At 40.1% G+C, this 19,569-nt stretch overlaps 1 protein-coding gene across 4 annotated transcripts in view; it reads left to right on the top strand.

Annotated features, from left to right (window-relative positions):
- The window catches only part of plch2a (phospholipase C, eta 2a), a 221,437-nt gene extending 204,188 nt beyond the window's left edge, over nt 1-17,249 (top strand). For all 4 annotated transcript variants that reach the window (XM_036579011.1, XM_036579012.1, XM_036579013.1 and 1 more), the window contains 8 exons: nt 28-210; nt 585-692; nt 2,732-2,856; nt 2,980-3,064; nt 3,631-3,777; nt 3,900-3,979; nt 8,900-9,236; nt 13,944-17,249. In XM_036579011.1, coding sequence (XP_036434904.1) covers nt 28-210; nt 585-692; nt 2,732-2,856; nt 2,980-3,064; nt 3,631-3,777; nt 3,900-3,979; nt 8,900-9,236; nt 13,944-15,523 — 2,645 coding nt within the window. In that variant the 3' untranslated portion in view covers nt 15,524-17,249. The remainder of the gene's footprint in view (nt 1-27; nt 211-584; nt 693-2,731; nt 2,857-2,979; nt 3,065-3,630; nt 3,778-3,899; nt 3,980-8,899; nt 9,237-13,943) is intronic.
- The last annotated feature ends 2,320 nt before the right edge of the window (nt 17,250-19,569 follow it).

Raw genomic sequence — 19,569 nt, 5'->3', positions numbered from 1 at the left:
TAAAGCGTTGTTGTAATGTGTTGGCAGGTGGCAGCAGCTGGCAGGTTTCATCACTGAGTGAGACCAAGGCACACCAGTTGATGCAGCAGAAGCCGGCACAGTTTGTGCGCTTTAACCAGCGGCAGCTGTCCCGCGTCTATCCCTCGTCCTACCGCGTGGACTCCAGCAACTTCAACCCGCAGCCCTTTTGGAATGCTGGCTGCCATCTGGGTAAGCCACGGCCCGCTGCCAAAACCGCACAGACACTCAGACTCACTTTTGGGAAAAGAGTAGAGTAAAATAATGAGTATATAATGAACAAAATAAGTAAGAGGAGTGTCACTAGAAGTATGCAGTGATTTTGCACTGACTGGGTTGCTGCAGGGTTTATTCGACAGTTTGATAGGAATTTACATTTCAGAAGTTGCGTAGTTATCTAAATCAAACAGGATGGCTAATTACAATGTTTTCATATATATATATATATATATATATATATATATATATATATATATATATATATATATATATATACACATATGAACTGAGTGTGATAAGATACTCTCTTCTTTATTTTTCTTTATGGTGTGTGTATGTGCGTGCAGTGGCTTTAAACTACCAGTCCGAAGGCCGAGTCCTTCAGCTGAATAGAGCCAAGTTCTACACCAATGGCAACTGCGGTTACGTCCTGAAACCCAAGTGCATGTGTGAAGGTGAGTAGGTTGGTTATTTATTTATTTTTTTATTTATTTATTGAGCATTACCAGGTACTGTGCAATACATTGACTGTACTGGTGTTGATAAGAAATATTGTATTCTATTCTATAAAATAGCAGTGTTCTTTTGCCACACAGCATATCTATTATTTTTTTTTAATTCTGTTAAAACTGTTTACTGTCATAAAAATGGACTATCTTGGCACATTAATGGATCATATCTATCTCTGCCAGGGTTTCCTGTATGTGACATACCATCTGAGAGAAATTCTCCATATTTTCCATTCAGTTTAAGTGTCCCAGTGGATCAGATGAGTTGTAAAATCATGAAAATATAACACTTCATGGTTTCTCACATACATCTATTGCTGAAGTCCAGAACTTCTCCACTATAATGACACAAACTATTTTTTTTAAACTATAAAGCATTTTTGAACTCATGCTCATTTAGCAGTCTGGAGTGGAGGAGTTAGCATGGCAAGTCGCTTTTGTATGTGCAATTTAAAGAGAAAAAACAGCCATGGACCCACACTAGCAGGAGGTTTACAGTGTTTATTATTATAGAATTATTGGTACAGTGTGTGTGTGTTTTTTTTTAAGAGAAGCAGAATGGAGCAAAACCATCCAATCAAATCAAGCTATGTCAGGTTTGCAAGACATTTTTTAGCATTGAGTAGCAGTACTTTTTTTTTATCAATACTGCACAAGTGCTTATGGGTAAATCATGGCATAAAGCAGTCTAGCAGAGCATGAGGCCACTGAAGTCACTGGTGACAGTGGAAGGGGGGCTTTTTAATGACAGTTTTCTGTGGTCTTGTACTTTTGCAGAGGTGCAACTGCACTGCAAAAAATGACAGCAAGTCAATCTTGAATGTGGACAATAAATGTAATATTTCTCTCGAGGTCATTTTTCCTACCTAGTGCTTTTCAAATTGCATTGCTCAGCATATTTCTAGGCAATAACCTTATCAAATGAAATTGATCTTACCCCATTGGAGGCAAATTTTGCTTCCGTCAAGTATTTACTCCTTAAATTGTCAGGGGGTTGCTGCTAGTCCAGTCCTTAGCTGAGCTTGGAAAAAGTCACTCTGAAAAGAGTTGAGAACAGATAAGGAACTGGACAAGGTATGGTGATTTTGGAATACTCTAAACCAGAGATCACCAACTGATGAACTGCGGTCTGGATGTAGACCCAGAGACAAGAAGCCTAGAGATCAGGCCAGAAAGCAAGTAATTTCACGTTTAATTGTTAATTACTATTAATGGACTGAATAGGGAAGCAACAACATGACTTGTTAAAAAGAAAAAAAATATAATAATTAAAAGCATTTAATAGTCAAAAACTAAACAGTGGCAACATTTACTGTGAAAACTTGTGTCACTTCAAATTATCCATTTCCTGACAGTGCAAGAGCATGAAGTGTTCATTAAAAATAACCTTGATTCATTTTTTAAATTTTATTCTAAGTTTATACAATAAAAATGTAATTAAAAAATAAATTTTAAATAAATTAAAAAATAAATTAAAAATTTATAAAGATTGTTTTTAATGAACACTTCATGCTCTTGTGTTGTCAGGGAACTGACAAATTGAAGTGATTGTTTTTATTTTTTTAATTTATTTAATATATTTTACCTTATGAAAATACAGGATTTTAGTTTTTTTTTGTTTTTTCCCTTCTAAAAAGATGTTCTGCTGATTTATTTATTTATTTATTTAATTTATTCTTTTATGTTGCAAACAATAGCCAATGGCCATACAGTTACAGTTAAACATATTTTCAAAATTAAACAGTTTATTAAAAAGTGATATTTGATGTGTCTTATTTTATTTCATTAGTTAGCTGGACTAAACCAAAGAGTGGGTAGATGGCCTTGCAAAGCATTCAGTTATAGCACTGAATAAACATGTGGTTCGGTCCAATTTAAAACAATAATATATATTATAAATAATAATAAATATTGACATTGCAGGTAATGTTAAATGAAAATATGACCTAAAGGGGAAAATTACTTTCATTTTATCCTCACGGCAGGCCCCTTCAACCCGATGCTGGAGGACCCCCTGCCTGGCCAGATGAGGAAACAGCTGGTGCTGAAGATTATCAGTGGCCAGCAGTTGCCCAAACCCAAAGACTCCATGCTGGGAGACCGAGGAGAGGTGAAGGCTGTAGTTTTTAAAACTATAATATATTTCTCAGCCTTTCTCAACAAAATGTGCAGTTGATGCTGTGAAGGTTAAAGGGCTAAAGTTGTGAAAGATCTTTTGCTTTGTATTCTTCAGATCATTGATCCTTTTGTGGAAGTTGAAATAATCGGCCTGCCAATAGACTGCTGTAAGGAGCAGACCAGGGTCGTGGATGACAACGGTGAGTCACACAGCACAGAGACGAAAGCTTAAAGTCTGCAGTGCAGCATTGTTTATGCTCAGTTATTACTGTGGGGTCTTAAGGGAGCAGTGTTTTGTAGCTGTGTACGTGTGGAGGGTGTATTATGCATGACGCTAGCACTGGTGAACTGTATCACTCAGACACTAACCAGCTGAATTATTCATGAATGCTGAAAAATCAGTTTTGACTTGTTTTCCACTTCTCTCTCTCTCCTTTCTCTCTCTGCCTTATTGGTCTCTTTTGGTCTCTCTTGGTCTCCCTCTTCTTTCTCTCACTCTGCCTTATCTCACTGCCTTCTTTCTCTCTCTGCCTTATGTCTCATGTTCTCTTACTCTGCCTTCTTTCTTTTTTCTATCCACCTTTTATCTCCTTTTCTTTATCTTTTCTCTCTCTCTACCTCTCTTTCTTTTTGTCTTTCTCTGCCTTATATCTCTTTCACTCCCCTTATGCCTTTTTCACTCTGCCTTCTGTCTCTGCCTTACCCATCTCTCTCTCTCTCTCTCTCTCTCTCTCTCTCTCTCTCTCTCTCTCTCTCTCTCTCTCAGGGTTCAACCCGATGTGGGAGGAAACCCTGGTCTTCACTGTACACATGCCGGAGATTGCACTTGTGCGTTTTCTGGTTTGGGATCACGACCCCATTGGCCAAGATTTCATTGGCCAGAGGACCATCGCCTTCAACAGCATGATCCCAGGTATCCATTACTTCACTGCTCGTTCATTTTCCTCTGTGTTCGAATCGACTTCCTCCTTTTTGTATGTCAGCTAGTGGCTGTCAGTTCAGTAGCTGATGAGAGGGCTGATTTTTGTGCTGCAGGTTACCGCCATGTGTATTTAGAAGGGATGGAGGAGGCGTCGATCTTTGTTCATGTGGCTGTAAATGACATCACTGGTAAGGTAGGTACTCCAGTGTTTATAAGGAGGTACAAGAACATTTCAACATAGTTCTCCTTGTCATGCAGCTTAGTGTTTCTTTATTTATTTGCTTCTCTTTGTCCAGACTGTTTCTTTACCCCTTGTACTCAAATTCTGTTTGTATTTTAATATATTAATACATGGGTACTTTGCCCTTTTCTTTTTTATTCTTGGGGACATTTTCTTACATAATATAATCTGTTACATAAGTGGCTGGAAATAGAGATAAGAAATTACCTTTTCAATTCCATGCCTTCTGTCTTTAATGTTACTGTAAAAGAGTAAAGGGTCGTTCCCTGGCACCTCACCTAGGGCTTGACTGGTCACATCCTGGATTTTTTAATGAAGCAATTCAAGTAAATGAAGCTGGAATGTTGCATTTGTATTCCTACATTTCAATCAAACCTGTGAATTATTAATGTGTGCAACTAAAAATGCATTTGAGTCCTTTTTTTGACCCTATATTTTCTCAAAATACAGTCAGAGACTGTCAGTAAGGCAATAAGTACAAGTTTTTCATTGTCTAGCATCAGGGAAAAAAAAGCAGAAAAAACATATTTAATAGAAAAATAAGACTGAAGCTAGTGTGGAGCTCGATTTGATTGGAGCTCTCTCGGAGATGAATGTTTCAAGCACTGTTTTCCTTGATGGTGGCAGTTTTGGTGGACTCCCAGGTCTTGCATGGTTATTAGGAGTCTCATTTTCTCCAGGTCTTCTAACAATTTTTTGAACTCCAAAAGTATTTTTTCCCACTTATTTTCCTTTGACTTTCTGCTTCTCTTTGCAAGTGCATTATCTTGTATCTAATCTCCTGACAAATGAACTTAATCGCTGTTTTGACTAAAAGATTAGCCATTCAGACCTTGCTTGGGGCAAACTTTTAAGAATTCGTAACTAAAAAGCAGTTTGAACTACAAATTTTAAAAGTTTGCATGAGTGCATAAATAAAGTTTACGCTTGAATTTTTAAAATGGAAATCCAGGATATCACCAGACAGGTGAGTTGCCATGGAATGCTAAAGATTTGAGTAAGCATTAAATATTACAACAGACAGCGTTTTGGCTGATCATAGTAACTACGTCACTTTATTCATTTCAACAGTAGCAATTTCGGCCTACGTCATTTTCACAAATTACTTTTCAGTGATCAAACTAGATGGTTAAATGAAGTGTTAAGTTCGTTCATATGCACCTTAATGCTGCCCTTTTTTGCCATTTTTCATAAACTGTCTCCATTTTATTCTGATGATTACAGATATGTTTGTCTTTGTTTAGTTTTCTCTCTCTTTGTATAGTCTTCCCCCCTCTCTCTTTTTCTCTCACTCTCTCTCTCTCTTTCTCCTCCTGTCTCTGACCCCTCTCTCTCTTTCTCTATTTCTCTTTCTGCTTTCAGTGCAACCAGCTTAGTCCAAAAGCTGTCTTTAGAGGCAGGAAAGTGTTAGGAGCCCTGACGCTGTCGCTCAAACTTCAGGTGTAGTGAGACGCAATCAGCACCCTGCATGTGCCACATGACCCCTCCCCCAAACCCCTGTGCCCCGCCCCCCTCTCAAGTGAACAACCAAGCCTGGCCTCATGTGCTAGCATTCAACCTTGCCAACTCATGCAAAAATGAGTTGTGACATAATTGTGACTGCCTATACCTCGCCAGCATTCTCATTCGACCCCTAAGCAGATCCAGTGTCCCTGTTCCTTGCTGCAGGCGATCGGAGGGGAAAAAAAAGCATCAGACACTGCGTTCCAGGGGAGACAACGCCTCCTCTTATTTCACTTAACTCAGGAGATTCTCAGTCTGCAATACGGCCTCGGATGCCTTGTTAGCAATATCAGGGCATTCCGTGTGGCAGAGCTTTAAGCGTATGAGCGCACTGTCCCCATGTCTGTAATATCAGAAAGCATGCCGGACAATGCTTATTCAGTCACAGTCTGACGTTTTGTTGTGGTGATGAAGAGCTGGAGCTTCCCAGGTATTCTTTATTGTGTTCTGTTTTGTGAGATGAGGATTTAGCTGGGTGTTTTAATATTGTTTGGATCAGCAGATGTATCCTTTGTGGATGTAACCAGTCTGTTGTTGCACTGTTTGTAGTTACCAAATTGATAGATTACCCAAATTGGGGTCATATACATGGTCTTTGGTATTTTGCTCCTGGTTATGCTTCACTTAGAGTAAATTTGAATATATTGAGTGTTCTGTTTAAAAAAGACAAGCTAGATAGTAGGGATGTGCACAGGTACTTAAATACTTAGTTAACCATTCAAAGTGTCAGTATTAGAACACTGAAATCATTAGTTGAGTATTTATTTAGAAAAAATAAGTATCAACACATTGTCCAGTAAAATATATAACAAATGTACTGTAATATATTAGTGATATCTAAATATATTCTAAATACATTATTTATAAAACATTACACATCTTAATACATAATTTTTTTTATTTTTTTTTATACATTAAGTGGAAATGTATGTTTTGAGTAAAATACATTTATTTTAAACAAATTGTTTGAATGTATTTGATTTTTATTAGTGTAAACATATGTTTACACAATATATTTTTAACGTATATATGCACACAGACGTGAGTATGTATATATATATATATATATATATATATATATATATATATATATGTATATGTTTAAACTAAATAATAGTGGAAATATATGCTGTATACAACAAAACTTTGTGTCTCTTTTGTTCAAGTAATTTTCACCCACTTCTTTTCAAAAGAAATGACCCAAAATGACGTGGGAAAAAATCTGGAGAAGGTTTTTTCCTTCTCTTGTAAAGTTACCATTTTGGGGATATGAGGTTTTCTTCAACATATATATATATATTATGTAGCGATATATATATATATATATATATATATATATATATATATATATATATATATATATATATATATATTTGTATTGTGCAAAATATATAATAATGTATAATGAATTAGAATATTTTAAAAATGCATGCAAATATATCTAAAGCAAATACATTGTTTTTCCATATACGGTTTTAGCCAGTATGACAGTTGCTTGCTGTGAAATTTTGGTGCTACTAATTTTTTTTTTAGCCTGTTAAGATCAGAGCTATCACCTAAAAGAGTAAGCCTCAGCCCTATCAGCTACAGCCCTTCTTATGTTAATTTTGCCCAAGTTTTTCCATGAATTCATGTGGTTAGCCTGATTTCTGTTCATAAACTCCTGCAGATACTTAAAACTACTTGAAATGCACATCCCTACTACATAAAAAGATAGATTAGGTAGATTTAACATAAATCTTCTCTAGCTACAGTTGGCTGTTTGAACTGAACTAATACAATGCACAGAGAACGTCACTTCCTTAACCCTTTACCTGTACACCTTGGCACATCACAGTTGCGTTTGCTGAGGAGATGGTCAATATATTAAGCACATTTTACATGGATCTACTTTGACATGGTTCATGAAATGACATTGGGTGCAATGCCTTGCAGAATGTACAGCAGCGTGAATGAATTGCTCTTATATGCTCATCTTCATATACGTATGATAAATACACTGCGCATATGGTTCAAGTAATCAGTTACTCTCATGGGGCCAGATGTGATCTTGTAGCTAAAACGCCCATCTAGGGGCAACTTGTTAAACCCGCTCTTTTAACATCCAGAGTACAATTGATAACACAAGCAAAACAAGCTAGCCAGCGAATCACTAACATTAGCTAAAAGAACTGTTATTCTTTTACAAGAGGTGAAATTTATTTTTACCACATGTACTCCGCAAATGTGACACATGCTTAATTGGAGCTCTCTTGGTGGGATTTTTCAGCCATGCTTACTTACGTTCCATCCGTCTGCTAATGACAGCGCATCATTGCCCCCCAAACTTTGACCTCTGTCTTCACAAGACATCATTTTTTTAGCAATTTCACACTCGGTTTGTTCCCACATACATTTAGCCCAAAATTTCTCATGGCTGCCCCCAGATTTTCTCATTACGAGATCACATCTGGCCCCGCAAGACTAGAAATTAGTAGTAAGTAGGAAAGTAACATTTATTATTTCAGGCTAAATTAATCAAACTATCACTTTCAGTGTGAAGAACAGATAACCCAGTGTCATTTTTATCCAACATTTCAATGTCTAGTCCCACCAATGAATCTCTGTACCTCATTGCATTTCCACCTTGGTCTCCATTTCCATTTAGCTCAGTTCTATGTTTACACTCGGTCAAATATGCATCACACAAATGAATTGTGTGAAAAATAGTCTGTTTTGTGCGTTTCAGTAGGTCATGCACTTGTCTTGCTGTTTGTGCAAACAATGTTATTTTCAGTATGTACCAAAGCAACAACTTAATGGAAACCTTCACCCAAAAATGTATAATGTTACTATCAATGAATAAATTCTGGTAAGGGCCAGCCATATGAATTAAATAATGGAACTATTAATATGAGTGAGGTCATGCTCCTGATACAGTACCTGATAGCTTGTATCTCTTTTAGCCTTCTAAGCATTTTTGGATGAAGAGCTGCTTATGTTTAAGTAACACTGTTGAAACACTAACTGTTCCTTTTTCCATTATCATTTTACATGGTACCAGAATTTTCTGTCTCGCTATCTTTATTTAGAAAATGCCTTAGCTACTCCATTATCTTGAACAAATGAGTCAAATTTACTGTGACAAACTAGCCAGTTTGACTTTTTAAAGTAGGTAATTGTTGAAGATTTTAGCATTTTAAAGTATTAACTTCTATCTGTAGCATGATTACTTATCATATACACCTAACACCTGGCACAAGATCACTGCCTGCTCATTTTCTGTACTCTTTACTTTAGGCTGTCCCTAGAATTTTCTCAAGAAGCCATTTCCAGGTAATTGTTGTTCCCTGAAGTCTCCAGAGACTCATGCTGCCTTTCCCGTTTCAGGTGCGGGCAGCCAGCGGTATAAAAGGGCTGTTTCACAGAAACCCAAAGCAGGCTTCTCTGGACAGCCATGCTGCTGCGCTGCGCGGCCGTAAACCACCCTTTGGCGCCCACCTGCTTCGTCGTACGGCCAGCGCGCCCACAAAGGGCCAACCCAAAGTCAAGCGCGGCTTCCCCGAGATCTCCATCGACACCAAAGACTGCAGTTCGGAGGGAGCCAGCGAGGAGCGCGAGTCGGAGGAGGGCCCGGCCGCCCACCCCAATGGGGATGCGGCGGCTTCGGCGGCGCAACAGTGGGAGCATGGCACCAATGGGCAGCTCCACCCGGACGACAGCAAAGGTAAGGCTGCGTTCTTCCGCCCCGAGCCTCGGGCCAAGCCCTTCTATAACAGGGGGGCAATGAGCGAGCCTCTGAGGAGAGCCAACAGGTTGAGGTTGCAGGATCCACTGGAGGAGAAGCAGGGCGTCTTTGCCCGTGTCGCAGTCAACAGCTCTGGTCGTGTAGGAATGACATCCAATTGCATCAAGTGTGTGATTGGGTCAAAGGAGAGTCCCGACTTGGAGAGGAAGGTAACGAGCAGCCCCTCGCAGTGCAGGCCAGCCCACTTCTAGGCCAGAAAGGGCATCTTTGTCTCCCATAGCCACTCGGCAGGTCCAGCCAGAGCCTGGCCCCAAACCTCAAGCCTTGGCTCAACCTGAGCAGTCAAAGCAATCAAAACCTGATCTTGAGCCTAAGGTTCAATCCTCCAAGCCTATTCCAATGCCTAGGGTTCGATCAAAAGCTAGACAAACACTGGGTGCTCCGACCCGTCCCCCTGTTCAGGATGCTTCGGCCAGAAATGCTCGCTCATGCAGCGTACCTCGCAGGCGTCTTCAGCCGCCTGCCACCCCAGCTCCTCCTGTACCAGACAGCAAAACTAGCTTGTGCAGGCAGGGTCTTGCCCCACCAAATTATGGCAGCAACTGCAGGGCTGCTAGCCCTGTGAACGATGGTAAAAGCCTTTCCAACGGCCACTGGAGCAGCTGCAGTAGTCTGGACAGTCTGGACCTGCCACCAGTGATTCCACCACAGGTGATGGACAACCGGAAGCGGGCAGTGGGGACGCTGCAGAGGGAGATGAATGCGCTGTTTGCCCAAAAAATGGAAGAGATCCGCAGTAAATCCCCCTTATTCTTTGCTGGTAAGATCAAAGTAGCTTCCTGGAAGGTCTCCCAAGATCTAGTTGATTACAGTGCTGTAGTGGACCCCGAAGCCTGTAATGGACCCCCCCTCTCTCCCATTAGCAGATTCCATCTGTCTGCTTTGGCATCTGAATCCTTTGTAGAAGTGGTGGATACTTTCTGTACCCGTAGCTGATCTGCACAGAGGTCAGATGGGAGTACATTTATGGCTAATGGATATGGAACACCCTATCCAGTGTCCACTTATGAGACATTTTCCTTATGACACATTTTAAGTTTGGTTTACATACCATCGGGAGGAGAACAGTAGGATAATGTTCTTCAGTGAAATTGATCTTGACAGTGACCACACTGGCATGAGAGTTTAAACTGCCTCTGTTTTACAAAACTTTGAGAATCTTTAAATGAATTATAAATGAAAAGTTCTAATTAATATAGCATAGCCGGTAATGTCACTGCCCTTCATGTGGCAGTATGGGGTTAATTGCCCTCCTAGGCAAAAACACCACTCTATACCAAAAAGAATCCTTGGACAAGACTCCTGCGTTTTCTTACTTCTGTAACATGAGAGTATTGCAAGTCGCTCTGGATTAGAGCATTTTCCAAATGCCATAAATGTGCACTACTATTCGAAAGTTTGGAATCACTCGTCATATAGTAATTGTTATTTAACTTGCACAGGGTAAACTGAAATGTTATGAACTGGACACCAAAATGTACAGTAAGGGGTAGTTTTGAACATAAATAATGGTAAATATTATTAAGTATTTAAGTGTAATTATTTATTTATAGTATTTCTGTGAAAGTAACAATAAATGGCTATTTGATCAGTAATATTTGGTCACTGCCTTTCTAATATGAGGCATATTCATTTTAAAGTTCATTTTCAAGGCTGTACAGCTTTCTCAGTTACTATGAAACCATCTTCTACTCTGCTGATAATCGAAAATAATCAGATTGGCTTATTTTTCTGGGATGCCACTTTACGTCAGGGCTACTTTCTGGCAAAAAATCTTCAGTCATATCTGGATTTCTACAGTGCTGAAGCTGGCTTTTCATTTGGCAGCTTTTTGTTTCAATTTTTTGTCCATGCCACCTTAAATGGAACAGCAGTTACATTCTACTTGAATGTAACTGTTGCACCATTTAAGGTGGAGCAGGCGATTCGAATAAGAAGCCAATTTTAGCTTTGCTGAATTTTTCAGTCTTCTGTCTCATACGTACGTCTTATCTTGCCTTCGATTGGCTGCTGGAATTTGAAAAATATTGCAGTTATAGATGGTGTCAGTACCAGCTGGTCTACAGGCGACTTTTCAGCCAGGCCTAAACAGTCTGGTGTCCATGTTGGGCTAAGGCTAACCTAAGTGGACTATTTAAGACACAACAGACTAGACAGTGGAAAGTAATTTCATTTTAATTTGAAGCATGATGGAACATCCCTGGCCTAGTCACCCATCCAGTGATGGTAAAGTTAGCTTGGCGTGCTCTGTTTGTATGTTGCGTTATCTCCGCTTTTTTGTGGCATACCAGCATAACAGTCCTAACAAAACTCATGCAAGAGGGAGAATTTCGGCCTGTATACTGCTCACTATTACATATTTGCATCATTTTATACATTTTTAAAAACACAGGGATTCAAAACTTTTGAATGGTAGTGTAATATAAATATAAAGATATGGGAAAAATGAATAGCAGCCTCTATTGTCTAGGTCATATCTATATAGTCTAAATTTACAGGTAAGTTTCAAGATTAGCACTAATAGTCTAGCTACAGTCCATTAGTAGCACACTTTAGTAGATCCCAGTAGATAGATTCTTATTGTTGTCTATTTGGACTCCCCAGTAAATTTTATAACCATAGTAAAATGAGTTTTACAGCATATAATGATTTACACGGTGCCTGTTGTTTAAACATATATTAGTCTGTATATGATTTATCAGATGATTCTGGCATTGATATATGAAAAGTGGTACAGCAAAGGCAAAACCCCTCTGCAGTCCCAAAAAAGATATCGAGCCAGTGTAAAATCTGTAATTAAATAGCGCTCATGTAATCAAAACCTTTTGGTCTGTGAATGTCTGGTGCTTTTACCAACCAGATAAAATTACACTCAGTTTTATGTACTACATTAGGTGGAATATTATATATGAACTGGTAAAATCTGATAGCAGATATCAAATTTGCAGATGTTTTCTTTATGAAGTGCTACAAAAGTGACATTGTGTAATCTGACGTAAGTGCAGTCATAAACTCTTACATAAGTAGCGGGGGAGATGTTTCTGTCCTCCACCCCCTTTTTTGCTAATGCAGCCCAGCTGTTCCTCAGCCCTCGGGACAGTTTTATAGCCACAACTGTCTTTTACTCTCGGTGTGCTTCCTGTGCAGTGTTTGCAGCAGGAAGTGAGTATTACACAACGAGTTCACATACAGTGTTAAGTAAACAAATTCTTAGTCTTGATGCCTGAGTTCCATGTGGTGCTTCAGTCTAGAAACAGTCAGAATTTCCTGAACAGCTTTTTCTATTAGTGTTTGCAGTCAGACGACAAACACAAAAAAAATGTATATTTTTATTTTCAATATAGGCCTTCAAAAAGTAATGAGTAGAATCACATTTTAAGCATTTTACAGGCTAGTAGTACAGAATGGAGTCGTTTTTGAGTTGTACATGTGTGTAGTTTGTAATTGGTGATTTAGTGCAATGGTCACTCGCTCTTGGCGTGGAAAGGCAGGGTTAAGCCAAAAAGTTAGATATTGTTAAAGGCTTATTTCAAAAGTTTGGTTTCTTGATCATGAGTGCATCCAAATTTGAGTGCTATTTCTCTCGGTTTTAATCACTTAAAAATAATTGTTGCATGTCCTTCAAAACAATTTACCTTGAAATACATGGTCTAGCTGTCTGTAACTTCTTTTATTCTTACACAGCAAAATCAATCTGTTCAAAACCTTTCTCCTTGATTATCCACCCTTCCACGTTTTGTTTCTGATGACTTCTCTTTTGGTTCCTTGAGCTCTGTTTAAACTATTTGTTTGTTCCTTCCTTCTTGCATGCTCTCTGTCCTTAGTGCAAAACTGAGAGGCTGACCAAAGCCAGGTAAACTTGCCCTCCGTGCTCATGTGTTTCCAATGTGTATGTTGCTTGTGTCTTGCCTTGTGCTTACTTGGTGAGTTCGCCAACGACGTTATTATTTTCTTGATCTTTTTAAAATCTAAATTTGCCCATCTGCATGATGTCATGTGATGCAACGCGTCTATTTCAACTTGTTTTACATTCATTACAGTTTACATTACACTTTTTTGTATTATTTTATTCATATTTACATTTATGTTTTATGAGTGTAGTCTTGTATATGATGCAGGCATGTTGCTACACATCTGTGTCTGATGTTTCATCTGCTTGTCTGCCATTATGGCTATTCATGAACTGTGATACACATTTAAGGTGTTTTGATTTATGTGCACAAGATGACCTACTGCTAATCTGTTTTTTTCTGTTCTTATTGTTTACTTGTTTCTGTCATTAGAAAATCTAATAACTAAATTTCATTCAGAGGTACAGAGTTTTCTTATGACAGTAACAGTACATTTAAATGTTACATTAAAGCAGTGGTCTCCAACCCTGGTCTTTTAGAGCTACCTTTCTGCAGAGCCTTGTTCCGACCACAGTTTGCCAAATCTGCTCCAGCTAATCAACCTCCCAAGTTCCTGATTGGCTGGATCAGATGTATTAGCGTTAAATAAGCGGCGGGGCAGCTTATTGGATTCAGGTTGGAACTTAACTCTGAAGGAAAGTAGCTCTCCTGGACCAGGGTTGAAGACAAACTATGTTAAAGTCTTCAGCATTGTCCTTTTGTCTTGCTCTTGCAGACCATTCCACAGTGCAGAGACCCACTCCTTCTGTGCACCTCCTGGAATCCATTGCTGAAGAATTTCAGGAGAAAACTCCTTTGACGTCAATGAGCAGTCCAGCCGATACCTCACCACATTGCCCCAATCACTCTTTTAGTTCACGTCCACCATCTACAGCAATAACACCCACTTCCAAGAAGGACATCCATAGCCCTGTAAAAACAAATGAGGACATTTTGCAGCTCCCCGTTCCTGCACACTGTCTTTCCCCCAACATAAGCAGTGGGGAAGACCACTTCAGCAGTCCTCTGTCCATGAATTACCTTGATATTGGGAGCAATAAGCCCCTTGTGCCAGAGCAAGCAGGAGTTGAGGCAGTATGTTCTGTAAGAAATAGGGTAGAGGATGCCACGAGTGTTGCTGTTAAGACAGGACGGACTTTAGAGACAGAGACTGCAGCTGATCCCGCTACAGCTCAGAGGGTGCAGGCCCTAAAGGCCTTGTTTGACAGGGATGTGGGGCGAGGCTCACAGCCCGGTCCCAGGACCCCCATCCGAAGGACCAAAAGCGTCGGGCAGGTAAGGACAACCGAAGAGCCATCAGTGGTGCCTGAGGTGTCTATTGATGCAACTGTGAACGACCGACTCTGGGTCAAGCTGGATCCAGGCAGCCATCGGGATAGCGTGTCGTCCTCCTCCAGCATCTCCTCCAGCGACACTGTGATCGACCTCTCCTTGCCCAACCTGGCCAGAAAGAGCCTGACTTGCCTTCGAGCTACTGCCCGGGACTGTCCAGACAGCCAGGCCGCTAAGGCCGGCTGGATTCCCCAGGCTCGTTCGGCAACGACCGTGTGCGTTAGCAAGAGCAAGTCCAATCCCAATCTACACGACGGGCAAATGTGTGACCCAGCGGATGAGCTTCAGCCTAGGCCTCTGTCCAGCGAACATGATGCTAACCGGCTAATGCAGCGGCGTCACACTTGGAGTAGGCTGTACATGGAGGGCTTGAAGCAGTCGTCTGCCTCCTCCAAAAGATCTGCAGCCTCTTTATTGATGAAAGATGCGGATGCTGGCTCCAAGTCCAAGAGCCTGGGTGATCTCACATCTGATGACATTGTGTGCAACTTTGACAGCAAGTACCGAAGCATCAGCCGCAGCTTCATTACCAGGCCCACCCGTCAGCACAGGGCACAAAAGAAGGAACCCCGGGATGACCTGACGGAGCGGCTGAAGCAGCTGACTGATGTGGAACCACTGACGAGCAGTGATTTCACATCCCAACGACGTGACTCGGAAGCTGGACCTGAAGAAGGGGAGGAAGAGGAGGCTCCCCCATTGAGGCGGAGCTCCTCACGCAGCCAGAGCCGTGTTCGCTACATTGCTAACCGCGCCAGGCAGGCCCAGGAGAGGCAGAGGCTGCAAGGCCTTCTGAGGTCTTCTGGAAGCCCCATTGAGGAGCGGGGCATCCCAGAGGGAGCCTGTAGTGTGGCCCGAAGCCCCTGTGCTAGCTTGGACCTCCTGAGTCAGCTTCCATCTGGCCCATCCCACCAGAGCCCCCTCAGTCCGGACAATGAGGTTTTTTTCATGCTCCGGCTCTGACAGAGAGAGCGCTATGTTTGAGGTTTTGCGGACTATCCAACAGAAACTTGCGCACTCCTACGTAGCACCAGATGAATGGTTCCTGAGCCTGCATCTAGAGTACCCCTACCCTGTATTTGTTGCTTGCTCTAATGAAGTGGTTCCCAACCCTGGTCCTGGAGTACACATTTTAGTTTTCCCTGCTCCTAACACACCTGATTCAACGTTTCCGCTAATTAACAAGCACTTCCTGAGCTGAAGTGGGTATGTTAGAGCAAGGAAACAAAATTTGTGGGACAAGGGGTACTCCAGGACCAGGGTTGGGAATCTGTGCTCCAATGCATCTAACTTATCTAATCAGCTAATTAGCAAGCCCTGTTTGACTTAAAATGGATATATCGGAGCAGCAAAAGCACTAAAATATGCAAGACAGAGGTACTCCAGGACAAGGATTGGTGACCCCTGCATCATTGTTATCCTTGCGCTAAAAGGATCCCATCATCAAAAGTAATGGGCATTTGAATTTCAGAAAATGAATCATTTGTGTTTTGTGTTGTTTTTTAGGTGTATTTACAGAGGAAGTCCGTTTAGTCTTATTAGTTCAGTCACTGGGGAACCCACTAGAAAGATCTTATATGAAATTTGTTGTATCAGACATCTGTCTTGTACACTACTACTTCAGTAAACCTTCCATTTGTGGCTTGGCAATATGACAGTTTCATTAGTACACACAAATTAATTTTTGGCAAGGATGTTGTCAAGACAGTGATCCATCAGGCCCAGCAAGTAATATGGGGAAGAGGATGAAATGTGAATGGAACGTTACAAAAGTCCATAGAACTGCAGGTCGTATATATGTTTAAGCTCTAAGAAGAGCCTAAGCTTTTGGTGCAAAGCCAGAGGGACAAGCATTTTTTTCAGTATATTATCCTAAATGCACTCCTTATTGTTGAAAACTGGAACATGATATGGAAACCAAACGTCCTCAAAGTGATATTGCATCTTGATTTTTGTCATTTTTAGTTGGTCTGCTGTAGCAATAGAGGACTAAATACAGATGATGAGTTGTATGATTCTCATTTCCATCGTTTAAATGCTTAGAAATGTTTACTACTACTTAATCAAATACCAATGCATCTTATTGGTGTTGTTATTGGTGTAATTTTTTATAACAAAAAGCATGGAATGTATTTGCTACACTAATTTATTGTTTCTTGAAATGATCTTTGAAAAAAAAAATTGGCTTTTTTTTCATATTCCTTGCATTAGCTGAAATGCACAAGCACAATTAATTTGGTCCTTCCTAGTTTAGCTTTATTTTTATATTCTTTTAGCTGGAAATGAAATTACAAGTGGCAGTTTTCACCACTTAGGCTTAAGCTTTTAATATTTCAGTGTATGTACTGTATAAAGTATTATTATCTGGCTCATGTACAGTAGCTGTCCCCTATTTTTCAGTTTGTTGCATGTCAGTAAAATTGTAAACTTTCCTAATGTTTCTCATTTTAGTTTTAGTTTCAGTTTTCAGCAGCACAGCTTGTTGACGTGTCTCCAGTATGTACCTGTCTTTAAAGAATAATGTTGAATATGAGTCCCCTGATACAGTTCTTCGATGACGCACGACAGGAGGGAAATAAATTTCTACAGAGCACATCTCTCACTTTGTACTGTAATGTTTTGCACTGTCCTGTCAGATAACTTTGCAAGAGTCTGAGAACATTTTTAAGTAAAAGCATATGTATATAGACAGTAAACGTCAATGTGTCTTCTTTTTTCTCAACTTCTGTTTGGCCTCCAATAAACTCTTTCCAGCTGAGTGCATTAGACAGCACTAATAGTCAGCATCCAGTCACCATATTTTCAGTGTTCAAGTTTCTATTCATAAGTGAACTTTAATTTTGACCAGCTGTACATTTCAGTTATGTGCAAAGGTTTGGATGTGCTAACTTATTTTCACTTACAAAATCAAGAAAACCCCTACAGAGAACCCACTCCTACATATTTAATTATATAATTACTGTTTATTTGCTGAATTTAACATAAACTGGTAAAAAAAAAAGCAAAAACATCTATTTAATTCATGTAAACTTAGAGTTACTAGTTTAATAGTTATAGTAAACTAGTTTTAGTTAAGAATTTTTATAAAAACCTTTTTTTGGGTACAAATTGCATCTTAAATATTGAGCTTACAGAATGACTAAACTGACCCAAAATGTTGACTGGTGGCTGAACCTTTTATGTCAGAGCATAAATCTTTCATTTTGGACATTACATATTATAGTGAGTTTTCTATATTATTTTGTATTTAGGCTGTGTGTAGGATTCCTGCATTTTTCGCTCAAATATATGAACTAATTTCTGCATGTAGTATATGAAGATACAACACAAAATTTCCAAACAATCCATTTTATAGGCCTTTTTGACCTTATATTTTCTCAAAAGGGACTAATACTCCCTTCCAACATTCACAGATGTTCTATGAGTGTTTCATCATGTTTTGAACGTGAAGTATTCGACCAAAAATCAGTGCAGTTGGTAGCGCTGTCACCCCACAGTAAGAAGGATCTGGATTCGATTCCCCAGCCAAGGTCCTCTCTGTGGGTGTTTGCATGTTCTCCCTGTGCCTGTGTGGGTTTCCTCCTAAGACATGCAGTCCGGAAAGCTGGACAAAATTGCCCCTAGGTGTGAGTGTATATGTCTGTGTGTCTGCCCTGCGATGGACTGGTGACCTGTCCAGGGTGCATCCTGCCTTCCGCCCAATGACCGCGGGGACATTATCAAAGATTTATGTATATGCATAACTATGCAATTTGTGACGTACAAAACTAAGCTGCAGAAGACCTTAGCCTGTTTTTCAAAGGAAAAAAAAAATCTTTGCAACACATTTGACACACATACCAATTTATATAATCATAAAAAGCCAGTCAAAAGAAGGTTTTTGACTGCAAGGGGCACAGCATGACAATTTCCCAGTAGTGCCTTTGTACAAAATAGATGTGTTTTATTACTTCTGTCAATAGTGAATAATCTGATCATCTTATAGATTTCACATTTTAATAGTTGTAACAATGCAATAATTAACAAAAATTCCCAAATAGTAACTTTACAGGAGAAGCAGAAACATTCTTAACTTTTAACATAAAGAGATTTTATTCCAAGTAAATTTTGAGCATTTCAATTGGTCCATTCAGCCATTTCACACAATGTTTACATTGTCTCAAACATTCAAGATGAATGAACCAATAGGGAAATGTAAAAGTGCTGATTCTATGGGCAAAACTATGCTTGTGCCAAACCAAAATCCCAATACGCCAGCGTTAGAAACAGGGCTCAAAGTGTTGTATTTTTATACCCATTCATTTTTTTTTATTATTTAAAAATTACTCAGTGATTTGCATGGAAGTCTGTGTTAGTGTGAAATGACCCTATAGCCTTCCCCTTTAGTTTCCTTGTTGTCTTAAAAACAGCCAGTCTCCCTTCCATTGAGCCTAATGACTCCTGCATATATACTTTAACAGTCTCCTGCTTTGGATAAGCCAAAAGTCCGATCCATGGCCTCTCAGCACTATTATGTTGTCTTTTGAGTCTCTTTTGAGTGGACTCCCTTTTCTCAGACCTCGCCCTGCTCACCCTCTCCGCCACTGCACAGAAAACCCCTGTTGGGAAAAAATGTCACTGAATAAAGCCTTGCCCTGCACTTGATGGCCAATTACATCTCCAAATGCCAATAAAAAGACCCTCTGTTCTGTCTTTAGAATGTTCCGGCTGCCAGTTTTGACCTAATGTGGCCACTGTCATGCACTATGTTGTCAGAAGTATTAGCTCATTGCTCTGCACCCTTGGTGTGCTGTCCATAAAGCGCTTTGATGGATTCATCTTCGTTTATGACTGGCACAAAGCATAAAAGGCCAGACATGCCTCAGTCACCGGTTGCCATGGCGACCGTTGCTGGGCGAGACGTGAGGGGCAGGGGCCCTTCCGCGGGTCTGAAACCATCCTGGGATTTACATGGCCCAGAGAGTGACAGAGATTGTAGGCTCTTGTCACTCATACAAAAGTGTGCTTCG

This window comes from Colossoma macropomum, unplaced genomic scaffold (genome assembly GCF_904425465.1).
Source record: "Colossoma macropomum unplaced genomic scaffold, Colossoma_macropomum, whole genome shotgun sequence".
Classification (NCBI taxonomy): Eukaryota; Metazoa; Chordata; class Actinopteri; order Characiformes; family Serrasalmidae; genus Colossoma; species Colossoma macropomum.
Note: the sequence above shows the minus strand (reverse complement) of the source record. Positions and strands in the feature narration are given on the sequence as shown.